Source organism: Tenrec ecaudatus, chromosome 10, assembly GCF_050624435.1.
Source record: "Tenrec ecaudatus isolate mTenEca1 chromosome 10, mTenEca1.hap1, whole genome shotgun sequence".
NCBI classification, from domain to species: Eukaryota; Metazoa; Chordata; class Mammalia; order Afrosoricida; family Tenrecidae; genus Tenrec; species Tenrec ecaudatus.
In genome coordinates, this window is record NC_134539.1 from 115,297,038 (window position 1) to 115,317,900 (window position 20,863).

Here is a 20,863-nt window from a genome sequence, read left to right on the forward strand (position 1 = left end):
TTTATTAAAGGACCTGTCTGTGGGCCTATTTTTTGTACTTTTAGCATTTTCCAGATATTTGTCTTAGTTTATGGCAGAGAGTTCTTAGATTTTGTATAGTAAGTGTAATGTAAGCATTTACATTTTCTTTTCTTTCTTAGTAGCATGTATACTACATTCCTTATTCAAGGCATCGTACAGTTCACGTTCTAGCTAGGTACTCTTCTGCTTCACTTGGTGTGTTGTAAGCTGAATTTGTAACCACCCTGCCCCATAGGAGCCCTAGTAGTTCAAGTGGTTAAGCACTGAACTGTTGATTGAAAGTTGATTGGTTCAAACACACCAGTCACTCTAACATAAAATGTTGGGTCATTTTGCTTCTGTAAAGATTTACAATCTTAGAAATCGTAAGAGACCGTTTGACTCTGTCCAGTTGGGTTATTATGAATCACTTGATGATGGTGTGCTTGGTTTTTGGTTTTGTCCCATAGAAAGAAAGAAAGAAAGAATGAAAGAAAGAAAGAAAGTTTTATTTCCCTTTGATCATTCAGGACCCAAAAACTGAAGCTCAGTTTAACTTTGGTTTCGTACACTTGGAGATGATTTCTTTTACTGTCCTAGAATTGAAGAACTGGGAATAATTTTAACAATCATTTACATCAGTTTCTTGATCTTTTCTCTGTGTGTCTAATTTTGATAAAAAAATTCCTAGTCCCCTACCCGAGAAATCCTTGACTACCTTAAAAACACCAATATATGGAAAAGTCTACCTTCTTCATATATCACCAATGAAGAACTTTATTTCCAGTGATTGTAATACAAAACCTTAGGCTTAATTTTTGTTTTCCTTTTCAAAAATAAAATCTTAAAAACAAAACAAAAAAAATCTTAATGTTGAACGTAATCTTCCAAATAACACATGATACACCTTCAACTTTCGGAGTCTCTGTTCTGGTCAAGAATCACTGGTTTCCATTTTGACCTTGATTCTGGTGAGAAGAGGTGAAAAATATGGAGAACCTCTATCCAGTTTACTCCAATGATAGCACCTTGCAGAGCAACAGTTAAATCTCAGAACCAGGATATTCATAAAGTCAAGATACAGAAGATTCCCATCTTCGGAATAATTTCTCATGTTGCCCTTTTATAGACACATTTATATCCTTACCAACCTCAGCCCCTCCTTAGGCCTTGGAAAACACTAATATTTTCTCCATTTTAAAAATTCTGTCATTTCAAGAATGTTATACAATGTAATCCTGGAGTGCGCAACCATTTGGAATTGACTATTTTTCACCGTAGCATTATTCTGTGATGATGTAGACATCTACCAGCCTTGAGAGTTTGTTGTTGTTGTTCATTAGTATTCCCCAGTATGGTTGTTGTGGAACCAGGCAGCATTTTGCTCTGTTGTAGATCGGGTTGCTATGAGTTGAACAGCCTGGGAATAGACTCAAGGACATGTAACAGTAACAGTTTATTTAACCTTTCACCTATTCAAATACTTCTTCGTTTCCTGGTGGGACTATTATGAATAAAACTTCAAAACTTGTGTACAAGTTAAAAAAAGAAAGAAAAATATGGAGAACAAAAGTTCTTATTTAGAAAAAAAAAGTCAGACAAACTGGAGCAGTCATAGTAATCACAGGACTCTCTGAGACTGTCAACCTGCATTACATATTCCTTAAACCCAGAAGTTCACGTTCAGTAAAAGAGCAGAGTGACACACGAAATAAAGGATATTACTTTACTATAACCTCACCAAAACGTCAACTGAAATATTTTTTAAAAGGAAGAGAAGATGCACCAGTTTTAATCAAATAGTTATTTTACATATGAGAACAATGAGACTAAAGGTAAACCACTCTCACCGCATCAATTCTGACTCATGGTGACCACAGGGTAGGAGGGGTCAAACTCAAACTCACTGCCGAGTTTCTTCAGAGTGACCCAATTGGGCAGAGAAGTGAAGTATGTTTTTAAAAATTACACTGTAAATTAATCACCAAATCATCTTGATTGACAGTCCAATGTTCTTTTGCCTAAGTTTGTTGCAAAGTCGAACTTGAGGAAGGAAAAATAAATCTTTAAAATAGAAAAGAAAAATAGAGAAATACAATAGGAATAGAGTCAGAAGCACTTATTTCCTATGAAAAGAATTCTCTTTCCAGAGTGTTATCTGAAGAAAGCAACCAAAGTCAAAGTCCTTGGCCTGTATGCATTAGCTTGATCCTGGTTCCCTGATGAGTCCAGAAGTCCTGGTCCTCCAATCATTCCCTCATTCTGAATGACTCTTTGATAGAAAATGGTAACAGTACTCTGAAATGTTATTGTTATACGCTTTTATAATCTTAAGATAAATTTTTTCCAGGCACACAGAGTACAAACTAACCCAAGTGGCAACATATAAGGCCGTGGTGTTCCATCAAAACCTGCTGCTATCACCGCTGCCACCAAAAAACAAAACAAAAACCTGCTGTGAAATCATTCTTTGGTCCCTTCGGGACACTTCTCTTATTCAGCTCCTCCGCGAAGGTGGCAACTTTCTCAAACTAGTTACATGAATAGGTTATTGTGTAAATTTTCCTTGTAAAAAATATGATAGAAAAAAAATAGAGTACAGGGAATGTGAGTTAGAAGTGCCTTTTAAATTTCAAGCCGATGCAGGACCAGAGGAAAATCTCCCCACTATACATGAACATGAAGAGGTAGAAGTCAATGGTGAAGTAAAGAAACCGTTGGATATGGAATAAATAGCATTGTTTCTCAGGGAACTATGCTACCGAGTCGTATGAAAGCAGAAATGAAATCTTGCATAAAGTAGATGAAAAGTTTCCCCCTCTTTTTTGTATGAGACACACCTTACTACATCTTAAAGAATGCTGACTTATGAACAGTTACATCAACTGTCAACCCTACAGTTTCTCTCTCCACGGATGAGCATACTTAACCTCCTGTGTGAGGTTTGCAAGTTATTTCAAACCCTGGGACTCAGTTTCCTCAGGTGAATAAAGAGAGGCTTAAGCTAGATACTATCTAAGGTTCCTTTAGCTATAAAATTTGTTTTTGTTTTCTAAACCCCAAACCAAACTCAATGCTAGGGAGCCCACTTCGAATCCCAGCAACCCTGCCCAACAGAGCAAACTCTCCCCAGCGGCTTCCAAAACGGTAACTGTTTACAGGAGCAGAAAGTCCAATCTTGGCCCTCCGAGCTGTTGGTGGTTTCGAACTGACCACGTTGGCCGCAGGCTAATTACTGCATACCCACCAACTTTCTGGCATTGAGGGCATATACACAGGCCGGTTTCTTTTCTTCTCATCCATCTCTAGAATTTTTAAAAAACATTTTATTAGGGGCTCATACAACTCTTACCACAATCCATACATATACATACATCAATTGTATAAAGCACATCTGTACATGCTTTGCCCTAATCGTTTTCAAAGCATTTGCTCTCCACTTAAGCCCTTTGCATCAGGTCCTCTTTTGTCCCCTCCCTTCCCGCCCCATCTCTAGAATTTAAGATAAAACATTACATTTTTCAAACCCACAACATAAAACTTGCAGAAGTTTCCAAACAACCTTTTAGCTAGTTCATATGGGTGGGTCTTTTGGAGCCCTGGGCTGTCTGGTTCTTCAACTCCCCAGTCCAGCTCAATGACCTTTCTGCTTGCAGCCCAGTACTTCACCAGGTGCCACCAAGGTTGATAGCAATGGCTTTGAAAAGACCCTCAGTTCTTTCAAAAAGTCAAGTCTTCAGGCTGATTTCTTAAATCCAAATTTCATTACCACAAAACAATCTTAATTACTCTTAGCATAGGTTTTTCTTTTTTATTCCACTTGGGAAGGGGTTTTCTTAATGTTAGCAAGGAAGCAGTCACAAAAGTGGAGGGTGTATTTTAAGGTGATCTATCTCTCTTACAAATGCATTTGCTCTCCTTAAAGTTTTAAGGAGATTTAAAAATCATTTTTAAAATTGTTCACTAGGTAGGGGGTGGGGCTTACATTTCAGACCATCAACTCGGCATTCAATAGTTCAAGCCACTCATATGGCACCATGCCCTCCCCCCCCACCTTGATTCCTCTTCGCCCTGTTGGGGACCCCATTCTCCATCCCAGTCACTACCTGTCCACCCATTAGTCTATTGCTTCGCTCTCCCCCGACGCGTGGCGACTTCCAAAGCCTGTTCCCTTTGGCATGCAAGTCTATGGCTCTGTTTTATCTTTTTGGTAGAGGTCTCATACAATATTTGCCCTTTTGTGCTTTTTTAAAGTCAATCTCTTTTAAGGTATAAAAAAAGCAGATTGAGCAACCTCCAAGCAAGCAAACACGCATGCCACTCCCCATGAGAGCTCCAGGAATCCAAGAAAGGAGACAGGGCCTTCCTCCGGAGCAAAGAAAGAGTGGAAGTGAGAGTGAGAGAGAAAGAAGAAAGAAATGGAGAGGGAAAGGAAGGTAGGAATGGAGAAACAGAAGGAGCAGGAGGACAAGGGAGTAGGGGGAAGGAGCAGGAGGAGGAGAAGGAGAGACTTCCCCCAGGACCTGCATTTGCACATCTGGCCTCCTAAACCGTGAAAAAACAAATTTCTGTTCATGAATGCCACCCACTTGTGGTATTTCTGTTCTAGCAGGACTAGACCATGAAGACAGAAGCCCTTATCCAAGAGTCACATGGACTTGGGGGACAGGGTTAGCATAGGTTTGTTTTAATGCTTTTGAATTTTGAGATCTGGATATCCCAGAATATAGGAGCCCTCGTGGTCAATGGTTAAACAGACAGCTGCTTACCAAAATGGGGGGCACTTCAAACCCACTCAGTCCTTCTGTAGGAGAAAGACTTGGCACTTTGCCCCTATAACGATTATAGTTAATAAAATCCCCTGGGGGCAGTGCTGTTTGGTCACATGGGACTGCTAGCAGGTGGAACTAACTCAAGGACACCGAACAACAATAACAAGAACTCAGAATCCTTTATCAGAGTTGGGAAAGCAGCACACAGGCGGTTGCTTTAAAAAAAACTACCCAGGACAATTGCGAGGCTGGTGCAGGAATGTGCAGTGTTTTGTTCTGTTGTGCATAGAGTCACTATGGGTCAGAACCGACTCAAAGGCACCTAACAACAACGGGGGCGTGGCAGGGGAGGTTGGGGGAAATGGGGAGCTAACAATAAAGACTATAACAAGAAATGTTCTTAATTAACTGTAGTAATGATTGTACGACTCTTCTTAATATAAATGAATGGTTGAAATTGCAAATTTTGTGAATTATATGCCAATAAAACTGTCTTTTAAAAAGGTTTTTTTTTTAAATTATAAAGTAAGGCGGGGACATGGGGAGCTGATAGCATTGATGGTTGTATGACTCCACTCCATGGGATTGAACCACAGAATTATATGTGAATGGATATATAGGATTGTATAAGATATGTCAATAAACATATTATAATAATTTTAAAATTACCCCTACCCTTAACAAATGACTATTAGCTGCAAACAAATAATAAAGCAGATAGAGCAGACAACGCTGATTGACATAAAGTCGTAGATATATGTAGCCCATGATACTGCAGCCTTGCCCTGTGGTAGCTTCCTGAAACACAGGGACTGCCAGGAAGATAGCTTGAACACCTATCTCTGCAATACTGAAAAACACATGGAAACAGATCTAAATTCTGGATCTTCGGAGTTATAAACTCTGGCATGATGAAAGTTACCTAAATCTTTTTTGAGCTTCAGTCTATAGGTGCATAAGAGCACCGACCATAGAAACTAACTTACGACTTATTGTAGGGATAGGATACTCAATAAATAGCAATTCACTTCCCCTATGGTTTAAAATTAAACATAAAACAACCTGTCCAACCATTTTTTAAATGGGCATAATAGCTGTCTCCAGATGTAGCCTCCCAAGACTCAGTCTTAGATATTTCCCATTTGGCTCAGGTGGGTTTGTTCCTCCCTCGGGTTATTAGTGTCAGATTTCTTCTTGTCCCAGGGGTTCTAACTATGTCCTACTACCATCCTTATTATATGTACTTACCTCTGGATAAACACACATACCAATCAGTGGTTAGTTATGAAATCCCTATAATAGACAGTGAATGTTCCACGGTTCTCATGTTTTTCTTTCCTAGACAAAGGAATAAAAGAGGAGTAAACCTCTGGTTTTAAGCTTCAAATAAAACTGACTGCTGGAATTACTCTTTCACACTATTCTTTTATTAGAGAGCTCATTTCCATTTTTACTTTAGAGGCCATTCTTTTTAAATCAAATTTGATGATACTGTTAACAGGACCTGTCAATAAATATAACGCTGTAGTTTCCTCAAAGCAAGACTTACACTTCCCCTACCGTGCAAATACCATTCAAGGTCTTAGTTTAAGGCCCTCCGTTTTAAGGTGATGGAGGGATGGAGACCAGGAAGGGATAGAAAGAAGCTATACAAGTAAATAAAACGAGATTATTTTGGGGGGGGGTAAATGTATTTCATACAAATGGTTATTCATTCCTGCACATCAGGGGCAATATATACACTGATCTTTCTTGACCTACAACTGACACTGAACTATCTTACATTGCTAAAACTAGCTAGTCCCTTGGGCTGATGATCAAGACTGAGAGTTCTGGAGACAGACTCTATCTATGAAGCAGAGATAACATAGCACTTACCTCAGAGGGTTAGGATGAAGTTTGAATGAGTTAAGAATATGAAAAACTTAACATACTGGCAGGCACAGAGCAAGCATGCCTTGTTATCATTTATATTTGTGCACTGGTCCCCTCCTGAGTCAGCAGGATTCATTGGATGAACCCTTACCCCATGGTAGATACAAAGACAGAAGTCACAGGCATGAAGACAAAATCACCCAGTATTCCAAACCCCCAAGAATTTTCCGAAGATGGAATAGAAAGGCTTGCTGCTGTAACATAAAGGCTCTTAACTGGATTAGGATTCAGAAGGTTCATGAATTTGGAGGAGAAACACAATTGTATCTTTATTTTTATTAACATTAGCATTCCCTTCAATTACTAATATAGACAACAAATCAAAGCCTGTTAGCAGGGCTCATGGCTTTGTTACCAAGAGGGATCACAGACCTTTCAGGATCATATTACAGTTCTTACAGGTATCTCAAAATATTGTTTCCCCCCATGACTACTTTGAAATCATGATACTTAACAGAATGATCTGCTGCCAGGTCTTTAGTGTAAGACTTAAAAAAAAAAAGAAAACAACACGCATAGAAGAATACCCATTACAATATCACTTTTTCTTTTAGTACTTTGCTAATCGTATTATATCATAATTGGTTTCCTTTATAATCCAGTATATTCTACATTTATGCATTTAACGTAAAAGATGGATAGGTTTTATTAGATTGCCAAAGGAGTCCATTACACACACACACACACACACACACAATGTGCACGTTTGAAGCTTTGGCACAGAAGCCTGCATATGACAACATGTGGGTGTGAAAGAAAGGCTGTACACTGGTGAGGAAAAGGAAAGACTACATACCGATATTTTGGTTGGCGTTGCTGTTTGGGTAAGAGAAGATAGATGCCTCTCAGTTTTTCAAACAGACTGAAAGACATTATATGTTGGGCTGCTAACTACAAGGTCAGTAATTCAGAATTATCAGCCGTTCTGAGGGAGAAAAAAATAAGGCTTTCTACTCCTATCAAGATTTACAAAATAGATGAACAACCAAAACCATGGGTGAAGGGATACAGCGGTCATGTATGATATGGAAATCACAATAATTTATAATTTATCAAGGAGTCTCGAGAGGCTGGGAGGGGGGAAAAAGAGCTGATACCAAGGGCTCAATAGAAAGTAAATGTCTAAAAAAAAAAAAAAAGAAAAAAAAAGAAAGTAAATGTCTAGACAAGAATCATGGGAACATATGCACAAATATGCTGGATACAATTGATGTATGGATTGTTGTAAGAGCCCCCAATAAAGTGATCTTTTAATAAAAAATTACAAAATAAGTTAATAGATAAAGATTTACGGTCTTAGAATCCCATAAGGGCAGTTCTGTTCGGTCCTATAGGGTCACTCTGAGTTGACTTTGCCTCGATGGCAGTGAGTTTGGTTGATTAGTTTTGGTATCCTGACTGCAAAACCAGAGTTCAAGTCATAACTCTGTTACTAAGTAAACAATTAACCCTCTGAGCATATTTTCTCAGTGCAAAATGAGAATCTCAATATGAAAAATAAGATCATAGGGGGAGGGAGGAGAAAATGAGTTGCTGATACCAAGAGCTCAAGTAGAAAGCAAATGTTTTGAGAATGATTTGGGGGAACAAATGTACAAATGTGCTGGACACAATGGATGGATTGTGATAAGAGTTGCATGAGCCCCCAGTAAAATGATTTAAAAAATTAAAAAATGATATCATGTACATAAAAGTATACCGATAACTGAAACGTGTGAAAATGACTACCATTCTTTACATAAAAACAAGTCTAGTTCAGTTCCAGGCAAAAAAAAAAAAAGACAAATAAACCAGTTTAAAAATTGATCAGAGAACATGAACAGGCAGCTCACCAAAGCAGACGCTCAAGTGGCTAACAAATATGAGGATCAATAGCTCTTCAAGTGATGCAAATCAAAACCCTGAGTGACCCCCTCACCCCAGAATCAATAACAAAGTTCAGAAAAGCAGAAAGCAGTGCTGGTGGGACCCCACAACTGCACAGCCACTGTCGAAGCCAGAGCAATGCTTCCTCAAACAGTTGGGACTAGGACTCAGCAAACGAGCTATCTGGTACATACACCAAAAAAAAAAACCAAAAAACAAACTCACCCTACAGAACAAGGTAGAACTGCCCCTGTGTGGGTTCTGAGACTGTAACTCTTTACAGGAGCAGGAAGCCCCATCTTTCTCCCAAGGAGCCACTGGGTGGTTTTCAACTGCTGACCTTGCAGTTAGCAGCCCAACGCTTAACCACTATAAGGAACATACTGTGAACAATATGCACATTCATGCTCATCACAGGACTATTTATAATAGCACGGAGATGGAATCAACTTAAATGTCCATCAGTAGAAAATCTCATCAACTTTGGGACATAAACACAATGGAATATTATACATTGAATCATGATGAAACACCTTATGACATGGATGGATTTGGAGGACATTATGCTAAATGATGTTAACCAATCACAAAAGGACAAGTATGAAACCACTGGTATAACAATAAAAAGAATCAATAAAAGGGGGGAAAGAGTACGTACATGTGCCTCTGAAGTAAAATTGAACAAATTTAAAGGATATTATTCAGATAACGGTGATTTCATTTGTAAAAATATATTATGGTTCTCAAATAATTCTCAAATTTTTGTCAGGGGCAGGACTGGCTCTTCTGTCTCAAAAGTTTGCTGATCCCTGGGTTAGAGGGATCTTTACAAACAACAAACTCATTGCCAGTGAGTCACTTCTGACTCATAGCGACCTTATATATGGAGAAAAACTGCCCCAGTGGGTTTCCAAGTGTGTATACGTTCATGGGAGCGAGCGGAAAGCCACATCTTTCTCCCTTGAAGTGGTTAGTGGGTTCTAAGTGCTGTCCTCCTCGTAGTTAGCAGCGCAACTTGAAAGACGGGGTTAACTTGGATGAAGAGGAAGACAATTTCCACAAGAGGGACATGGCCATAAAAACATTGGAGGCAGGGAATAGGGCAAGTCAGGGGGAAGTTTGATTAGTTGCTTAAATTTTTTAATGTAAAAATGAAGATCTGACATATAAACCTCCATCTAACTCACAATTTTTTAAAAGAGAGAAATTCCTGTGGTCTTGTGCAAAAACCCTGTTCATGTCCTTGTAAATTCCAATAACTCCAATAGGGCAGTTCTACTCTGCCCTGCAGGCTCATCCAAGTCAAGAAAGCTACTGTGGTGGTTTTAGTTTTTAACACAAATACCCTTTAATAACATTCCAACTCCTTGGTTCATTTCTCTGTTCATCAAAATTTATGATAATCTATGACTAGCCCCTTTCTTTGACTCTATCCTGTGACCCCTCAAAAAGGGAGTATCCTATACAAATGATGAAAACTGGTTATTTGGCCAATTTATAAATTAGCAACCTGCTTCATAACTTGGTATTTTAATATTGGTTTAGTGTGATTTTAATTCTCTAGATCCCTAAGTTAATTGATGAAACCTTTCTCTAACCCTTTAAGTTAGATCAGCAGTTTACTAAGATCTCAACACCCATCAGCCTCTGCATTAATCAGAGAAAAGTTATTCCAGAATTAAAAAATATATTTTAAAAAATCCCTTTTTTGGGATGGAAATGAAAACAAAAAATAAAAAACTAAGTACAGAAGATAAAACAAGAAAGCACCTTGAGAAACAGGAAAGATCTGGGAAGCAAAGCTATGGCTAGAGGTATAAACATAGGTGTGTACTTATATAAATATATTAATTCATAAAGTAGAGGTATTGGTCTATTACATCTATCTATATGGCAATACATTGAGGAAGTGGATGGACTTTGGGCCTCTGCTCATGCCCTTCCTCCAGGCAAGAACACTTTTGTTCTAACAAGCTGACATTTTGTGATGCTCACTCTCCCGACAAGATCACTGAAGACAAAGCGGATGAATAAGCAAATGTGGTGAAGAAAGCTGATGGTGCCCGGCTATCAAAAGACAGCGTCTGGGGTCTTAAAGGCTTGAAGGGAAACAAGTGGCCATCTAGCTGAGAAGCAGCAAAGCCCACATGGAAGAAGCACACCAGTCTGAGTGATCATGAGGTATCTTGTCGACTGAATCAGGTAACGGAAGACCCAAAACAAACAAACAGATTGTTGAGAATGAGGGGGTCAGGGGGACCGAGCAGAGACCCAAAACCCATCAAGTGACAATAGGGCATCCCCTCACAGAAGGTTCACAAGGAAGGGGTGATTCAACCAGGGCGCAGTATAGCACCGATGCAACAACACGCACTATTCCTCTGGTTCTTTGAGGCTTCCTCTCCACTATCATGACCCCAGTCCCGCCTTTCAGTTCTGGTTAGACCAGTTCATTATAGTTAGACCGGAGCATGTACACGGGTACAATAAAAAGCTCATGACACAGCATCCAGGTCAGATAAACCTCTGAGGAACAGAAATGGGAGTAAGGATACCAGGAGGGTAGGGGGAAGGTTGGGGAGTGCGGAAGGGGAGGAAGGAGGAACCAATTGCAATGATAGACGCATAACCCTCTCTCCCCAGAGGGATGAACAACAGAAATGTGGGTGAAGAGAGACAGCGGTAGGTGTAAGATATAAAAACAATAATAATTTATAATTTATCAAGGGGTCACAAGGGTGTGGGGTGGGGAAGGAGGGAAAAAAAAGAGGAGCTGATACCAAGGGCTCAAATAGAAAGTAAATGTTTAGAAAATGATGGAAACACATGTACAAATATGCTTGATACAATTGATATATGGAATGTTATAAGAATTATTAAGAGCCCCCAATAAAATGATTTAAAAAAATGCAATTTGAATTTTTTGTCTATGTATCTGAGTGTAAAATAAGCTGTCCTTAAAAATCCGGCCACAGGTATATACAATTCTTGTGAAAAGAAATGACAATCAGCTCATTACAATAGCAAATACTTTGACGAAGTGTTTTATACTTATTTCAATAACCATTCCAAAGATCGTTATTTTATAAACAACTTGAATAACCATGCCAAAGATCCTGGTTTTTGCAGTTAACCATAAGGGTGCTAATTCACAGTATAGCATAGTTCTACGTTTATAGATTGGAATGCATTTTATTTTTAAGCAAGGCACTCAACAAGCCGTGTTCCCGCTTTGAGATTAAAATTAATTGTCCTCAAGAAAGGCCAATGTACTCTAAAGAAATCACCCAGTGAGTGGCCACTGCTATCCCGTTTTGGGGGGGCGCCCATCGATGATGATCGAGGCGTTGCTCCCATCGTTTTGAGAAGCCACCCTCTCAGGGACGATCGATCGATCGGGAAGCCTATAGGCCATCCCTCCTACAGAAAAGTTTTTCTCTCTTCTGTAGGCAAGCCCTCCTACACTATCAAGCGACCTTTGCGGGAGCCCTGTCGCGTTCGAAAGCAGAGGTCTCGACTCTGGTGCTCCCCGAGGTTCTCAGGGCTCTGGAAGGGCCGGCGTTGGGCACGTGCTGACAAGGGGGCCTGGAACACAACATCCACCCCGAGAGCTCCTCGGAGAAGAAGCGACCCCGACGTGGGGTTTATCAAGCCCCGGCCACGGGTCCTTCCGGGGAAGTTAGAGACTCGACGAGCCGTAATGAATCTCTCAGTTCGCCCAACAGCCCCCTCGCCCCCAGGTCCTCAGAGGCCCGCCTCTCCTCAGGGGTCCCGTACCCTCCTGGGGGCGGTGACTGCCCCCCGCTCCAAGGGCGAGAAACGGCTCCCTAATCCGCTCGCTGGGTCCCTCTCTCCCCACAATGCACCGGGGCCAGCAGGAAGGCCGCTTCGACCCCTAATTTTCCCGCGAATTCAGTTCAAAGAGGCGGCCGGGCCCGCGATCGGCAGCGCGCACGGGCCAACCAAGCCGGGCCGCCGGGAGAAGCGCCTCCGCGTGACTGACGGGGGAATCCGCGGGCCAACGGGCTGAGCAGCCGGGCGGCGCGCGCTCCCGCCGTCCAATCGGAGCGCCGGGCGGGGGAAGTGGGCGGAGCTAGGCCAGGGTAGGGTGAGCGGCCTCCGGAGCCAAGCGGGGCCGTGAGGAGGAGACACTTTTTTTTTTTTTTTTCAACCTCCCTCCTTCCCTCCTCTCCTCCTCCCTTCCCTTCCCCTCTCCTCCCCTCTCTCCTCCTTCCCCCCTCGGTCCGCCGGAGCCTGCTGGGGCGAGCGGTTTGTATTGCAGGCGCTTACTCTCCGGGGCCGCCCGGCGGGTAGCTGGCGGGGGGAGGAGGCAGGAACCGCGATGGCGCCTCAGAAGCACGGCGGTGGGGGAGGGGGCGGCTCGGGGCCCAGCGCGGGGTCCGGGGGAGGCGGCTTCGGGGGTTCGGCGGCGGTGGCGGCGGCGACGGCTTCGGGCGGCAAATCCAGCGGCGGGGGCTGTGGCGGCGGCGGCGGCGGCGGCGGCGGCGGCAGTTACTCGGCCTCCTCGTCGTCCTCCGCGGCGGCAGCGGCGGCTGGGGCCGCGGTGTTACCGGTGAAGAAGCCGAAAATGGAGCACGTACAGGCTGACCACGAGCTTTTCCTCCAGGCCTTTGAGAGTGAGTGTGTCGGGGGCTTGGAGGGCAGGGATTCACCACCTAGTGCGGCTTCGGGGGACGGGACACTCCTGCTGGGGCCCCCGGCCGCCCCGGGAGCCCGCTGGGTTTGGGAGTGGAGGGAGAGGTCGAGGCGGGGATGTTCCCGGTTCGGGGTTGGCGCCTTGAGGGGACCTGAAGTCTGGGGCCTTTGGGGGGAGGCGAGCGCGGGGTCCGGGGCCGGTCCGGGCTCCCCGAGGGTCCAGCCGAGCGCCCGGGCACTGGGGGCCACGCTCGGGGCAGGCTGCGGGCAGAGCCGCGGGGACGAGTTGGGGTTTTCTTTCTTGCCCCTCGGACTGAGCGAGTCCCGCCGTTCGGTGGCGGGTGGTGCGAGGCAAAAGGAAGCCCGGGGAGCGATCGGGCGGCCAGCCCAGCCCGATTGTCACGAGTCGGCACTGCCGTCGCCCTGACTTGGGGCGGCACGTTCACCTGGCTCGCGTGGGGGTGCTTGCAATCTTCACACGCTGCCGGCCCATTTTATGGGTCCCGAAACTGAGCCGGGGAGTGCCTACGCGCCTCGCTTCCCGGGCGCTGGCTCTCTCTGCACTTGTCTTCCGTCTGGAACCTTCTCTGTGGTCAATTTTGCGTTTGGAGGTCAGGTTCGGGTCGAAGCGGGGACTGACTTGGGCCAGGGGAGCCCGGTGTGTTGTGAAACAAACAATGGAACTTGTAAAAAAGCAGCATCGCGACTCCCCAATCCACCCTGTTCTTTTCCTGTCGGCTCTACGAGCCTTATTGTTTTCCCTTTCGCTTGCGTGTGGACGTGCGAGTTTGGGGGTTTTATCGCAGCGAAATACCTTCCAGAAACTTGAATAAACCCGGCCCCGGCCCGGAACGGCTTTATTTACAATTGTGCGGGGGCATATGTTCGGGGCATGGTATCAGCTGGGCTGGGAAAGCCGTATTACATTGTTTGATACCTTCCTTGCCTCCTTCCTGGTTGATCCTTCGTGAAATTCTAATTGGCATTTTATAGAAGGAATTTCCGTTTTTATTGACGGGAAGATCGAGCCTCCTTGAGAGACAGATTCACACTTATTCTCATTTTCCTGCAAAAATCTGGAGCCGCTTTACCTGGGAAGTGGGGTAAAGAACAGGGAGGAGAAGCAGCCGTGTTTGTAACCTTCTCAAGAGTCCCACCTTTTGGGTTCGTTTGCAGGGAAAGCTGAACTAATGAAGGTGGGGTGGGGATTTTGAACCTTGCTTCTAAATGCTTAGAAGACAGTCTCCAGAAACGGTTAGGCTTCCTGATGAGTCCACCTGAAAGAAAACAACTGTCACCCAGAGCTGTAGCTGATCAAACTTGAGTCTGCGCTAGTATTGATTGGTCTTGGTTTCTGGGACATTTAACTGTTTTAATTATGGACTAATAGTTAACTCATGGCTCCTTTGGTACTGCTTTATGGAAAGAAATGTGATGATACTGATAGCACATTAATGTAACTGGTGTGGTGTATTCTGTGTAAATAAATGATTTTTCATCTAAACCATTCTAGCAAATTAAATTTTAGCGACTGAGCAAGATTGCTGTGAGAATCTGTCAATTGCTTTTAAAATACACGTTGCTGTGTATTGTGTAGGAATAATATTTACATTGAGCAAAATGGGTATCAGTTTAAGCTATAATTAGAATATTCATTAAGGGTTTTAGCTAGTTTTTTTTCTTTTTTACAGTTGTTTCTAAGTGTTTAATACTGAATTTTAACATATTTGTAATAGGGCTTCTAGGAAAAGTTTCACCCCGTTTGACTGACTATTCAGTTTTTTAAAAATCATCAATCAGAAGCAAAATATTTATCTTGTTTGGCATCAGGTAGTTGTTTCGTTGACTGGACTACATTTCAGCTGCTTTTTGGAAGGACATTGGTTATAAATAGCTTAAGTTAGTTAAATTTAACTACTGTTTTCCAGTTCTGTGCATAGGCTAGTTTGTCCAGTAGATATTTTAGAAATGCAAGGCTTAAGAACAAGATTAGAGAGAACCTTCTATTTAAAATGAGGAAAATTTCTATGGATGTCATAGCTAGTATATATTTTGATTTTATTGTGCATATTTGTCTAGATGTAACATTTACTATGTGATTTCTGTAGCAGACGATTGATTATTTTGGTGATAATACAAGCTGAGTTGATTTTTTTATTTCTAACAAGTGAAAAAGTAAATTGAAATAATGTTTGAATTTTGTTTCCTGTTACCTAGAACCAACACAGATCTATAGATTTCTTCGAACTCGAAATCTCATAGCTGTAAGTAATCAAGCAAATTCAGTATTGTTTTCTTAGAGCTTTATTGTTATTTAATTTTAATATTTTTGAAACTTTTTTTATAGCCAATATTTTTGCACAGAACTCTTACTTACATGTCTCATCGAAACTCCAGAACAAACATCAAAAGGTACATTTTATAAACCTTATTTCAAACTGCCAAAGCATGTTGAAGTGTTGTTTTAAATAATTATTGTTAATAAAAATTCAATATGACAATTGAGGTAGAAGAGTGACTTGTTGAATTACTTGCAAAGTAATTTTTGATGTGATTGTTTTCGTAAATTCTAGTTTATTACCAAGTTCTTTTCCTACTAGAAATTTCACTAGTGAAATGAATGAAATGATTGGGTTTCTAGTGCTGCTGTAATTTAACAGCATCTTGTATGCCTGACAGTAAAGAACTAGCTCCTGGAGTGTTAGGTTCAGGAAATCTCATATAATAGTTTTGGTGATGGTCTTAGTGAAAGGGAAATACTTCAGAAGTCAATAGGGTGAATGTTCTTGAGCTTATGCTTTGCCATGTATCTTTTTGAGATATGTAATAATATAGAATACCAGATTTTTGTTTTAGAGGCAAGATTTTATTTACTGGACATTTCAAGTGAACAAATGTACATTTAAAGGAGATACCTTTCCATTTAGCATTCAGTTTATGTGTTATTTTAGTCTTGGCAGTAAAATCTTTTCGCTCAAAAGACAAACTAAGCTACTTTGGGGATTCTTACTAGTTATTAAGCAAACATCACTTTTTCTACATCAAGACTAGTTAAACTTTGTAGATGTACCTAGATGTGTTTCGAAGGATTTCATTGTTAAAATTTCTGGTATTCTTTCTGAATCTAAAGAAAGCATTGATTATAATTACATAATTTGATTTAGTAGTTGACTTTTTTTCTTTCATTAAAGTGTTTTTAATATGGAAGACAGTTGAATTGTTCTTTATGGTGCTGCCTGATTTTAATTTAAAAAACAAGTTATTTTGAAACTTATGAGTTAATAAAGGTCTATTTAAAAATAAATATTTGACATAAAAGTTAATAATTTTCCTGTCAGTTTATTAGGCCATTTGTCACATTGTGGGATGGATTTCTGTGGTTTACCAATTAGTAGAGGCAATTTTAAAGATTGGTATTAAAAACTGATTTACTTAATGTCTGTCATTCAGGTAATTTTAACTTTGGTGAGTTTTGAAGCAATTTACATGCCAATAAATATATGTTAAGTCCAACTTAGTTTATTTCTGTACAAAAATACGAAGGAATCGCTTACTGTATATACTCGTATATACTTACGTTTATACCGTAAAAACCTGCCTGGCCTAAGTAGCATAAGATGTAATTTTTAGCAAGTTAAACCACACTTTCATTTTTATAGTAGTTGGTGTCTTGGAAAGGTTATACATTTAGCCCTGTGATTGTGCCTTTTTCCCAAAATGTTTTTGGGATTCTTCTCATTGTATTACAATACTATAGTATCTATTGTTGGAGTAGGCTTGAATATAGTCATACTCAGTTGTATGAGATACATTTTGTCATTTGTTAAACTCCTTTATTATTCTAGTCTTGTTTCATTGAAGTATTAAAATTCTGTGGGTTAACATTAATTGGTACAGCAAACATCTAAGTGAGGAGAAGGACATCTTTTATTGAATTCTAGATTTTTTTTCTTACACTTTTGGTACAGAATTCACATATACAATTCAATAGCTCAGGCATATCAAGAAGAATTGTACAATCATTACCACAATCAATTTTAGAACTTTTAAAAACATGGTTAAATTGCTTTTAAAATGATTTGTGTAATCACAATCGGTTCTAGTGCTCCCTCTCCCTTCCCACAAATATTGCTTCCTTCCCAAATCCTCTCACCTGCCCTGTCTCCCCCTCCACACACATCTCCTGTAAATCCTTTCATCAGTTATTATCTCTATTCATCTACTTTTGTGCTTCACAAACTGGAAGACACAACAGAAACAATAAAAAATAAAACCAAAATAAAGTGGTAAGGATAAAATAATAATTATATAAAAATACAATTAATGAGTAAGAAAGAAAAGCCAGGGAAGAAATTTTGTCATGGAGAAAGATCTGACTAGTTACTCTGCAGTTGAGTTTGGGCTCCCACTGTCCGCCATAGCCTTCTACTAATTGGGTGTTCATAATTTAAGCTCTGAGACTTTTCCCTTCACCATATTTTAATTTTGTTATTGTCATCTTTGGGTCACAAGCTGGTGTGCTTCTAAGTGGACCTAGTTGATGCCTCACTTAGACAGCTGCTTGTTTGAATGAGCAGGGCATCATCTGCTCTCTTCACCACACTTGGCTGTAGCACCCTTTTCTTCAGTGCTCGTTCATGAAGATGAGTATGAAGCAGGGCCATGGTATCAGAACTAACTGTTCTTGGATTGGGGCTCGAGTGAAGTGGGGGCCCAGAATCCATCTGCTTGTCCCTGGGATATGTACAACTCAGGTTTACTTTGACAATCCTATTATGAATAAATCAAAACCCTGTAAGACCAACTACATCAGCAGCAACAAACCAACCAGCAAACAAAAACATACTAAAGGCAGGAAAATAAAACCCCATAGACACAAAAGAGTAAATGTTGTCAGTCATTCCCCCTGGGGTATAAGGCAATTGCACTGATAATATCATTTTATCCAGTGATTTCCAATGACACAGCACTTGGGGCACTGTTGCTATGAATGAGGAGGCTATGCAAGAACAGTTGCACCTGAGCCACAGCCCACGTGCTGTTGCCTTACACAGTTCCATCTCCCATTCCATTGAGCTCTGCTTACCCTAAGTATGGGGATTGGTCCCAGGGAGAAACTTTCTGGATCAGCTCTTCCAAGCGCAGATCCCTGCCCAGCAAGTCAAAACCTGTCATGACCACTTCATGGGGGGGCATTGAGGTACTAAATATTACTAGATTTTTTTGAGTTGTTTCTGAACTAAATAAAAATTTAAAGCATTGCTTTATTTTAAAAAATGTCCCCTTTTCATGGTATTTCATAGTGAATTGAACCCACCAGCAGCCTCTTCACTGAAGAAAGGTGTAGCAGTATGGTTCTGTAGAGATTACAGCTTTGGAAATACTATGGGACAGTTCTACTCTGTCCTTGGGGGTTGCTATGAGTCAGATTTGATTCAGCAGCTATGAATTTAACAATAACTGTCTCCCTTGTTATATTTGAGAATAGCCTCACCTTTCTAAAGAAAATAAGTATTTGATTTTGGGAGAGGGTCTGTTGTGTAGTTTATGGTATTTGTGTTTCATTTATTTTTTTCCCTAATTAAGGCCAAGATGCCTGTATGATCTCATCTATTTCAAATGGCTGCTAATATTCAAATCTGTGTACAATTTCATGTTAGAAGAGATGAACCTTGTGATTTATAGTTTCTTGCTTTTCTTTGTACAAAGAGAATTTCTTAGTTATTTTGTATATACAGACATTATGCTTAGAAGTGTTCAGTAACTTCACAGCCTTCTTCAATATTGGTGCTGTTGGTTCAATATGGAGAGCTGACCCCATCATTGGTTCAAACCTATCAGCAGCTCCACAGAGAAAGATAAAATTATCTGGCTCCAGGAAGGTTTACAACTCACAAGGTTGTAATTGAATGACTCAATGGCAGTGGATTTGGGTTTTTGATTTTCAAATATACGGAAACGTTCTTTGTAATTAGCATGGAGGAGTGTTTGGTTTCCCTCCACCCTTCTCATCTTTGGAGACTGAGAATGCACTGCCATTGAGTACTTACTGTGCTCTCCCGGATGACATTTGAATAATGACTTTTGTAGTGACTCTAAAGGCAAAGAGAGAAGCTTTTTAAAATAAAGGTCACCTGAAACACATTGTAGCAGTTCTAATTTTCCTGTCAGTTTTTCTATTGCTGTGTATTTATATAAATATTTTTTGTTGATAGTTTTTAATTAGAGTAGTTGATTATATTAGCTGTTTTTGAGGAATGAATAAAAGGTAATTGCTAGAATCTATATTCAAGTTTATAAGGTAATAAATTAATGTGGAATACATTAAGCTTTTACAATCCTAAATTTAAAGAATACATTAGTATAGAGAAACATTTGTTTCCCATTAATGAGTTTTTCTATTTTATCTTTTTTTAAAACTTACCAAGTTAAAAGCTAATAACTTTATTGTTTTGAAGGGCATGTCCCTGGTAACAACCATTTCTTTAATGTGACCTAACACATAACTTTCTAGCCTTTGCTAATAGTTTCTGTGAATGCCTTATGAAGTTCAGGTATATTTTGCAGGATATCTGCTTTTATGTGCTGATACCAGCATATATTTGTCAGGCTACTTAATATAATTGTTTTAAAACATAGATAATTTGCATTTGTTTGGCTCAGTTTAACAGATGCTTGACTACCTACCAAGTACAAGGCACCATGCCAAGCACTACATGGTTTTCTTTGAAGAAAAGCAATCTCTGCCCTTCAGGAGTTTATCATCTAGTAGGAGAAATAAAATATTTATACATGCTTCATATGTAGGAGACTAAATGTCAAAATAAATATAAACCAAGTAACATGTATAAGGAGAAATTAATTTAGGTCGGGAGTAATTATAAAAGTTTTCATAGAAACCTTTGGGGATTGAAAGCAACTACTGTACTACAATATACATTTTCTCAAAAATTGTTATAGTTAACTAAAAAAAAATTGTTATAGTTAACTATCCAGAAAATTTTAGTTACTGGAAGGAAGAAAAAGAATCAGTTTTTCATTTGCCTGTTATAGTGACAATAAAGTATAGTTTGTTTTTCCAATTGAGAAGTGATTATTTTGTTTATCTATTTCTTCCAGGAAAACATTTAAAGTTGATGATATGTTATCAAAAGTAGAGAAAATGAGAGGAGAGCAAGAATCTCATAGGTAAGATAACCTATCAGTTTACATTAAATGATGCAATTTAGGAAATAGGAAAAATTATAGTCATTTTCCCTTTGATCATCTTGCTGTTATAAGGAAGTTGAAGGAAACCTAGAACATATTTGTTCCAAACTTGTTCACAAAGCCAGAATTGCTTCTATAGCGTCTCCTGTAGGAGCCCTTCAGCCTCAGTTTGCATATCTTCAATGTCAGCTCCAAATGAGAGACTCTATGCATCTGTCCCTATTTAAATCTTTCAAGGAAAAATTCCCTGTTTTGTTTGTTTTTTAAAAAAATCATTTTAAAGAGGAGAAAAAAATGATTAGGGCAGGGGCTGTACAGATGTGCTTTATACAATTGATGTATGTATATGTATGAACTGTGATAAGAATTGTATGAGCCCCTAATAAATTGTTAAAATTAAAAAAATCATTTTATTGGGGGCTCCT

General features: G+C 40.3%; 1 protein-coding gene across 1 annotated transcript in view; it reads left to right on the top strand.

The window, feature by feature from the left end:
* The first annotated feature begins 12,700 nt into the window (after positions 1-12,700).
* SUZ12 (SUZ12 polycomb repressive complex 2 subunit) overlaps positions 12,701-20,863 on the top strand; it is a 51,964-nt gene continuing 43,801 nt past the window's right edge. The window contains exons 1-4 of the mRNA XM_075561366.1: positions 12,701-13,210; positions 15,447-15,493; positions 15,577-15,641; positions 20,349-20,417. Coding sequence (XP_075417481.1) covers positions 12,916-13,210; positions 15,447-15,493; positions 15,577-15,641; positions 20,349-20,417 — 476 coding nt within the window. The 5' untranslated portion in view covers positions 12,701-12,915. The remainder of the gene's footprint in view (positions 13,211-15,446; positions 15,494-15,576; positions 15,642-20,348; positions 20,418-20,863) is intronic.